The sequence below is a fragment of the Bos taurus genome, chromosome 7, assembly GCF_002263795.3.
Source record: "Bos taurus isolate L1 Dominette 01449 registration number 42190680 breed Hereford chromosome 7, ARS-UCD2.0, whole genome shotgun sequence".
In the NCBI taxonomy this organism is placed as follows: Eukaryota; Metazoa; Chordata; class Mammalia; order Artiodactyla; family Bovidae; genus Bos; species Bos taurus.
The window spans coordinates 110,104,706-110,114,292 of NC_037334.1; the positions used below are offsets into that span (position 1 = coordinate 110,104,706).

General features: G+C 44.3%; 1 protein-coding gene across 1 annotated transcript; it reads left to right on the plus strand.

Moving 5' to 3' along the window:
• Positions 1-247: 247 nt before the first annotated feature.
• On the plus strand, positions 248-4,872 carry TSLP (thymic stromal lymphopoietin; the record flags this gene model as incomplete). Its single annotated transcript, XM_024995349.2, has 4 exons — positions 248-403; positions 1,267-1,311; positions 2,023-2,157; positions 4,051-4,872. Coding segments are annotated over 4 exons (453 nt in total), but the record flags the coding sequence as incomplete, so codon positions are not given.
• Between the last annotated feature and the right edge of the window lie 4,715 nt (positions 4,873-9,587).

The window sequence follows — 9,587 nt, forward strand, 5'->3', positions numbered from 1 at the left end:
AAAGAGCCCGTAGGCGTTTAGGTGCTATATATGTGGAGCCAGAAAGCTCTGGAGCATCAGGGAGACTCCAACTTAAGGCAACAATGGGTGAATATGAGCCTCAAGGGCACTGGGAATGGGAGGCAGACTGCTGCCCACCTCCTGCCCCTAGGACAGCCCCTGCCACTACTCTAGTAGCAAGCCATTGCTGGTGGAAACAGTTTAGTGTGAAACTGGGTGGGAGTGGGTTTCCAAGTACAATGCCTAATACTTCATTATTCGTTCAGTTCTTTTTAGGAAGATCTTCATCTTGCAACTGGTAGGGCTCGTGCTAACCTACAATTTTACTGACTGTGATTTTAAGAAGATTAAAGAGAGCTACCGGAACATCATTTATCAAGAACTGAATAACTATACAAAAGGGGTAAGTGAAGAAACGTTTTAAAAATGCATTTTTATAGTAAGAGTAGGCACACACACTACAATTTAACTTTTAAAGAAAGAAAAATGATTTGGAAAAAATCAAGGCCCAGCATTTTGTCAAAAAAAAATTACAAGTGATATTGAAATATATGACCTTCTAAAATGACCACCCAGAAATTGGCATACTAATTAAATCAAATATGCAGATGCTGGTGAGGAGCAGATATTGATAAGGAACTCATGGTATCCATCAAGCTTTTCTGTTCTCTGCCAGATCCTGTTCACTGGTGCAAGTAAAAAACAGAACAAAAAGACAGTGACTAAGGTCTCGAAAAAGAAAAACAGAGGGGATTCTGGTGAGCGAGGCCCTATCCAATGAGGATAGCCTGGGAGAATGTGCGCCTCGAATCTTTCTAGATGCTTTAGGATGCCCTTGCGGGATAAGGGCACTTTAGATTTTTTAATATACAGTGGATCATTTTCCTGATCATTCTAATTTCTGGACAGAGCATGTATGTGTGCAGCGGATGAACGGCTACAGGGCAGATGTGGGCATTGGAAAAACAGCATTATTGTCAGACGAGTGGCCCCGCGTACAATGTCCACTTCGGCGGGGAAGGAGGATGTCGCTCTAGGGCAGAATCATTTGATACCCAGGCTCCAACGCTAGCAGGCGGTGTCTGAGAACTCAAGAGATTCACTACATGGTCAAAGGCAGAAACTGGCACAGGAAACTGCCTCGGGGGAAGCTGCTCTCCGAGCATCCCAGAGCCTGGGAGCCGCGGAGAGAGGGAGGGCGGCGCTGGCTTCGCTGCTGTGAATTTGAGCCCCATCTTTGTCGTCTCCTTCCTTTCTCTCTTCCAGACGAAAGCCATCGACTTTGACCATTTCGTCTACTGTGAAGACCAGGTGAGAGGCAGCGGCTGAAGCTGGGGGGCGCGGGGACCCTGCGGGGCGCGGGGCGCGGGCGGCGGCGGGTCCCCAGGAGACGCTGGCTCGGCGCGGGGACAGGCGCACCGCGCCCAGCCCGGGAAGCCGCCCCGGTCCCGTCAGGGCGGCAGCGCGTCCTATTTGAGCGGGACTCCGGGAGCGGCTCCGCCCGCGGCCCGCGGGAGGCGGGTCCGAGACGGGCCGGGGCGCCGTCAGGGCGCCCGGGGCGGGCGCCGCTCCGTCAGTACCGCACCTCGGGCCGCGGGCCGCGGGGACCCCCGGAGCGCTCCCGTCAGCAGGAGAGCCTCCTCCCCGCCTTTCCCCGGCCCCTCCGCCCGGCCCTCAGGAGGCGGGTCCGAGACCGGCCGGGGGCCGACGTCAGGGCCGCCCCTGGGGCCGCGCGGACCTCCCCCGAGCGCCCCCCGCGACCCGGGCCGGCCCTCAGGCGGAGCGCCCTTCCGCGCCAGGCCGCGTCAGCTCACTCTCTCCCCCGCCCCTCCCCTCTCTCCCCTCCCGCCTCCGCGTCTCCCTCTCCCCTCTCCTCTCTCTCTCTCCCCCTGCCCCTCCCTTTCTCTCGCTCTCTCTCTCACTCTCGCCCTCACTCTCTCTCCCTCCCCCGCCCCTCTCTGTCTCCCTCCCTCTCTCTCTCTCCCGGCGTCTTCTCCCGTGAGCGGGGCCGCCTGCGCGCAGCCCGACTGCCTCAGCAAAATCCAGAGCCTGACCTTCGAGGGGCGCCCTGGCTGCGCCGCGCCCGCCCGCGAGGCCTTCGCCGTGAGAACCCACGCCGCGCTCGCCGCCGCCTGCCCGGGCTACCGCGGGCCGCAGGTGAGCCGGGCAACCCAGTCAGCCCGCAGGGTCCCCCGGGCGAGTGAGCGCGGGGCTGGGCCCGGCGAGCCCCGACCCCCGGCGGCCCGGCGCCGAGCCTGGACCCGGGCTCTGACCTCGGAGGGAAGGAGCGGCGGAAACCTGCGGGCCGCCGAGTCCCCCCTGGCCCCGACCTCTGCTGGGGCTCTGACGCTTTGGGCCGGAGTGCGTGCTAGACCTTAGGTCCCCTTCACAGTGCGGTGGGTGAGGGTCCTGGCTTCTGGCGCATGCGGAGGAGGGTGCTGAAAAGCTAATCTCCGGGGACCCTGAAGCCCGCTCCTTCAAAATTAAAATCCCTATCTGTGGGCTCCTGAGGAGATTCGTATCCATTACGAAGGGTGAGCAGCGATGTATACTTCTTTCCTTAAATGTTACATTATCCGTTAAATCTCCACCCCATATTTGTGTAATTGCTTGCATAGTTGCTGTCTCTTTTGACTCTTTTGCATACGCAGTTACATTTGAATGAATGTATAACTTTAAATATGGAAACAGTAGTGCAGAGCTAGGGGCAAGAAGTCTGGGGACAGTCTCGCCTGACTTTGAACCCTAGCCCCGTAACTTCTGTGAAAACTCAGGTAAATTACCTGGTCTCTGTGTGCTTAGTTCCATCTGAAAAATGAGGATCGTAGAATCAAGTTCCATGCAGAACGTTTGCAAGGATAAAATGAGTCAATATATGTAAAAGCACTTGGAACAGTGCGTGGTATGTACCCAGTTCTCAGTATTTATTTCAGCGGTCAAGTAAAGCAGGCAATTTATCTTCCTAATGACAAACTAAAAAGACAAAAAAAAAAAACCAGTGCAGATTTGTATGATTTTGGCCTGTTCACCAATGGACTTTATCAGTCTGTACACTAAATGGATGACTAAGGCTGTCAGTTTTAGGGATTGAAGCCATAGGGTTCTGGAATGAGCTATCGTTGGATATTCAGTACCAGGCAGCCATATGAAAAACCTGTTTGGCTGTGTATCTCCTGTTAAGGAGACTCTGGCAAATCTACAGATGACCACAATGATATTCATCGTTGTAAGAGCATAGGGGACATTCTAGGTAAGTTTAGACAGCATGTGAAAAAGGGAAAGTTTGGAGTGATTTATTTTAGCCCTCTCTCAAGCCCAAAGGCAGCCTAAAATCAGTGATTTAGCAGATGGTAGGTTGTAAGCTTTTTGCTTAATAACCTGGTGACCTATATTGATCTGAATACTGTGTGTTTAGGAGGCCCAGTCTCTACTCAAGAGTAATTCAGGTGAAGGAATACGCCGGAAGATGATTGCAATCGTTTGTGGTTTTTTTGACAGACTCCTCTTGAGAATAAGCCTTCAGGTGTCTGTGGTACATCTTAGAGATTGGGAGGGACAGAGGCTGGGGGCACTCTGGGCACAAGTAATAGGTCTGTTGAATTATATCTATAGAGAAGCATAAGATAACTCTTTCTTGAAGAACTTAGGATCTTGCCAGGGAGATTATGAAATTTTCAGCTCTCGTCTATTTAATAAATATTCAGTTTCTCATGTATAAAACTTAGTGCTCAGTGCTATGGGGAATATCCATGATGTAATAATAACAACAGCTCTAAGTGAGAACCAGTTAAGTGATAAACACTCTGAAATGCTAGACGAATTTCCGAAAGAGATGTCTGAGCAATTAGCAGAGGCCTTGCGAAGGAGGCGGGGCTTGCCCTTGAAGTCTGTGGGTGGAGAGATGGGAGGGCATTCCTCTGGAGAAAGCAGGTAGGAGCTGTGTGGGTGTCTTGGGGGACACATTGAGAGGTAGGTTTGCATAAAGAAGACAAAATTATCAGCCAAAGATAGTGATGATTAATTTTGACTATTGCTTCTCCTATTCCACAGATAAATAATACCCAGACAATGAGGAAAATAAGGAAAAGACAAATCAAAAGAAAGGAGTGCCTGGAACAAGTCACATACTTGAAAGAACTGTGGCAGCGTCTCAGTCGCATTTCATAAAAACAAAATAAACCTTCAATAAAGTCACATTTCCCAGCAAGAAAGCAAATCGTTTTTATTAGGTAGATGGAATGTTAACTCTGTGACATTTAAGAGACCACCAATGTTTTCTTTGTTTGTTTTAATTTCAGAGGGTTTCTTAGCTTGTTTTTGTAAGTATCTGTTGTTTAATGTAAGTGTATAATGTGGGGAAAGTATTAGCCCTCAAATGTCACGGGAGGCTTTTTTTTTTTTTTTTTTTAAGCATTAATGCCTGAGCCACTGGCTTTGTGGCAGTAATTCTCAGCTGGAACTATATAAACCCTACTCAAGGAAAGAATCTAAAAGTTGAGTGGAAGGAGAATTTTTCTCTTGGGAGATAAAAATGTTGAACTTGATAGCATGTAAACCTCTGTTTAAAAGGCAAACATTCACAAAGGAAGATGAAAACAAAAGGAGTGCTCAAAGTTGTACATATAATGAAGCAGCATGAAATAAGTTCCAAGCAAAGTGTTGTGAAAATATTCTAAGCCAAATTTAAAAAATTACCTAACAGACAAGAGTGGTATATGCAAGCCTATCCTGAAGAAGTGCCTTTGTTAGAGCTAAAATATATTTTTAAATTTATGGAATATATCTTTAATTTATTTTGTAAGCAGTTTTTAAAATGTACATATTGCTTTGTTATCAACACTATTTTTTCTTAATAAAAAATTCTCAAATTCATTTCTTAGGAGTGATCTTTTTAATGTAGTAGACAGTTTGCACATACATACCTTTCTGAGGGGCATCGCTTTTCTTCAGCTCTTTCCCCTCCCTTTCTGTACTGTGCCTGGAGTCTGCCTATAGAGAGAATATTGGGAATAGGTGAATTCAGGATGCTTTCCCATCATCCTTTCTCTTAAATTATGTCTCTAGTCCTTCTTTCTTTCCCTTGTTGAACTTCCCCACACCTGAGAGAAACAAAGGAGGCAAAGGTCACCAAGGGACGTCAAGTCCATTCTCCGATTCTTGAATGCTTGCTGCACGCTAGAGCTGTAGGCACCCTTTGACTCACCGTCCACTCAGAATGCTCTGGACATCAGTGGAAGGGGCCGCCCGAGCCATGCAGTCCAGGTGACGGAGCAGGACAGGGATACATCAGTTTCTCCTGTGAGTAGAAATTATCCCCTGGCCACTGCCCAGGAGGCTAGTGCTGAGGAATGATAGAAGAGGGGAAGGTCAGGGTTCCTAAATCTACCTTACCTGCCAAGAGGTAAAAAGAAGCTTATATTATGCATCCAGTTAGCATTTACAAAGCAACTACTATGTGCCAGGCCCTCAGTCAAGTATTGGGGATACAAAAGTAAACAAGACACAGCTCTACCCAGAGAAGCTCAGATATAGCTGGAGAGAAAGTTTCCTTTGCCCTGAGGGAAATCAGGACATAACTTCTTTCCCAAAACTTTCCTCTAAAGACCTGGCCCGGGACCTTAAGTGCCATTATAAGAGGAACTATGTATCCTTCTTCTGTGTATCCCATTGGAGTTTTAATATAAAAAATAATCATTTATATTACTATCAAGGAAAAGTAATGAGCAAGATTTTCTCATAAATCTATAACTTTTAGATTAAATCTATTAACCGTATAATGCTAGTAACTTTTCCAAATTAAAAGAATAGGATTATACATTTCTACTTTTTGAAATGTATTGCAGTTTCTTGGTGGACTAATACATGGTCAGTTTTATAAATGTCCTGTTGTGCTCATGCTTAGTCGCTCAGTTCAGTTCAATTGCTCAGTCATGCACAACTCTTGGCAACCCCAAGGACTGCAGCATGCCAGGCCTCTCTGTCATTGCCAACTCCTGGAGTTTACTCAACTCATGTCCATTGAGTTGGTGATGCCATCCAACCATCTCATCCTCTGTTGTCCCTTTCTCCTCCTGCCTTCAATCTTTCCCAGCATGAGGGTCTTTTCCAATGAGTCAATTCTTCGCATCAGGTGGCCAAAGTACTGGAGTTTCAGGTTCAGCATCAGTCCTTCCAATGAATATTCAGGACTGATTTCCTTTAGGATGGACTGGCTGGATCCCCTCACAGTCCAAGGGACTCTCAAGAGTCTTCTCCAACACCACAGTTCAAAACCATCAATTCTTTGGCATTCAACTTTCTTTATACTCCAACTCTCACATCCATACATGACTACTGGGGAAACCATAGCTTTGACTAGATGGACTGCTGTTGGAAAAGTAATGCCTCTGCTTTTTAATATGCTGTCTAGGCTGGTCATAGCTTTTCTTCCAAGGAGTAAGCGTCTTTTAATTTCATGGCTGCAGTCACCATCTGCAGTGATTTTGGAGCCCCCCAAAATAAAGTCTGCCACTGTTTCCCCATCTATTTGCCATGAAGTGATGGGACCAGATGCCATAATCTTAGTTTTCTGAATGTTTCTTAGTTTTTTTCACTCTCCTCTTTCACTTTCATCAAGAGGCTCTTTAGTTCTTCTTCGCTTTCTGCCATAAAGATGATGTCATCTGCATATCTGAGGTTATTGATATTTCTCCCAGCAATCTTGATTTCAGCTTCTGCTTCATCCATCCCAGAATTTCTCATGATGTACTCTGCATATAAGTTAAATAAGCAGGGTGACAATATACAGCTTTGACATACTCCTTTCCCGATTTAGAACCAATCTATTGTTCCATGTCCAGTTCTAACTGTTGTTTCTTGACTTGTATACAGGTTTCTCAGGAGGCAAGTCAGGTGGTCTGGTATTCTCATCTCTTGAAGAATTTTCCACAGTTTGTTGTGATCCACACAGTCAAAGGCTTTGGCATAGTCAATAAAGTAGAAATAGATATTTTTCTGGAACTCTCTTGCTTTTTCAATGGTCTAGCGGATGTTGGCAATTTGATCTCTAGTTCCTCTGCCTTTTCTAAATCCAACTTGAACATCTGCAAGTTCACGGTTCACATATGTCCAACTCTTTGAGAACCCATGAAATGTTGCCCTCTAGGCTCCTCTGTCCATGGTTCTCCAGACAAGAATACTGGAGTGGACTGCCATTCCCTTCTCCAGGGGATCTTCCTGACCCAGGGATCGAACTCAGGTCTCCTGCATTGCAGGTGGATTCTTTACCATCTAAACCATGAGAGAAACCCTAAATATTCTATAATCAATGGGGAAAAAGTGGCAAATTCTGGTTTAAGCATATAGTTGGATATATGCCCTTTGAGGCTACCTATGTTAATTACCAATATTCTTAGTTTTCTCTTCTGTCAGAAGCTGAAAAAGCTAAACTAAAGTCTACTCCTGTTATAGTTCCTTATTATCCTGTATCCTTAAAGTTTTGCTTTCTAATTGTTAGTACTCTATGTAACACCTAAAAATTCATATAAGATATTTATTGATTACCGTATCCTTTATCATTATGATTTATTTTGCTTGCCAAGTTACATATGCCCACTATTCCACTCTCAATCTTTGTTTTAGACATCTCTCTTGTATATTACTGTGTGTGGTAGAGGGAAAAATTTGAGGAAGAGAGAACATGTTTTTTCTAGTGCTGTCACTGTATTGTTACATTTTCTGTTTTTATGTTTCTACATTATTGTATAATTTTAACCTGAAAAAAGTATTTATATTTATTTCTTTCAAGCATTTGTTGACTTTTTGGTCACATCCAGTATATTGAGATCTTGAGACTCTGAATCTTGATTCTATTATTTATTTTAACTCTCCCTCTTAGGATTTCTATGGCTTAATTCAAGTTATTGAAAAAGATGATCAAGACAGGAAGAAGATTTGTTGATCTTCAAAACAGGCATCTCAATAGGCAGAAAAGTCATTTGTCCATGTTCTTTGTTTTAAAGAAATTCCTTTAATCTTGCAGAACTAAATCTCCATTTTTCTCATTATGTCCATATCAAAGTAAAGGTCAGGGGAAATTTCTCAAATGCTCTATTGAGGTCAAAGCATATTAAGTCTATATCTTCCTCCAATCTGAAAAATCAAATACACTTATCAAAAAAATTTTTTTAAGTTTTTTAATGTCTCAATTGTATTCCTTTCTAAACCTTACAAACCAACTATTTTTAAAAATAATTATATTGAGCTGATCTAAGTTTTTTACTGTTCCTTTCCATTATTCAAAAGTTATGGCTTGGCCAAAAAGTTCATTGGGGTTTTTCCATAAGATCTTACAGAAAAACCTGAACAAACTTTTGAGCCAACCCAATATTTGTTGTTGTTATTTAAACACTAGGTCATGTCCAACTCTTTGCCAACCCATGGACAATAGCCACCAGGTTCCCCTGTTCATGGGATTCCCAGGCAAGAATAATGAGTGGGTTGCCATTTCTTTCTCCAACTCAATATTAACTTATTTCACATGTTTTTGTTATAGCTATAACTCTGAGACCATCTCCTGGCTGGCATTGCACTTTTGAATACATCTATGATTTTCACACCCAGTGTTTACAGAATATCAACTAAGTTTCACTGATTGCTATTATGTACAATTATTTATGCCTAAGAAAGGCAATGCCAAAGAATGCTCAAACTACCGCACAATTGCATTCATCTCACATGCTAGTAAAGTAATGCTCAAAATTCTCCAAGCCAGGCTTCAGCAATATGTGAACCGTGAACTTCCAGATGTTCAAGTTGGTTTTAGAAAAGGCAGAGGAACCAGAGATGAAATTGCCAACATCCGCTGGATCATGGAAAAAGCAAGAGAGTTCCAGAAAAACATCTATTTCTGCTTTATTGACTATGCCAAAGCTTTTGACTATGTGGATCACAATAAACTGTGGAAAATTCTGAAAGAGATGGGAATACCAGACCACCTGACCTGCCTCTTGAGAAACCTATATACAGGTCAGGAAGCAGCAGTAAGACCTGGACATGGAACAACAGACTGGTTCCAAATAGGAGAAGGGGTACGTCAAGGCTGTATATTGCCACCCTGCTTATTTAACTTCTATGCAGAGTACATCATGAGAAACGCTGGACTGGAGGAAACAAAAGCTGGACTCAAGATTGCCGGGAGAAATATCAATAACCTCAGATATGCAGATGACACCACCCTTATGGCAGAAAGTGAAGAGGAACTAAAAAGCCTCTTGATGAAAGTGAAAGTGGAGAGTGAAAAAGTTGGCTTAAAGCTCAACATTCAGAAAACAGAGATCATGGCATCCGGTCCCATCACTTCATGGGAAATAGATGGGGAAACAGTGGAAACAGTGCAGACTTTATTTTTCTGGGCTCCAAAATCACTACAGATGGTGACTGCAGCCATCAAATTAAAAGACGCTTACTCCTTGGAAGGAAAGTTATGACCAACCTAGATAGCATATTCAAAAGCAGAGACATTACTTTGCCAACAAAGGTTTGTCTAGTCAAGGCTATGGTTTTTCCTGTGGTCATGTATGGATGTGAGAGTTGGACTGTGAAGAAAG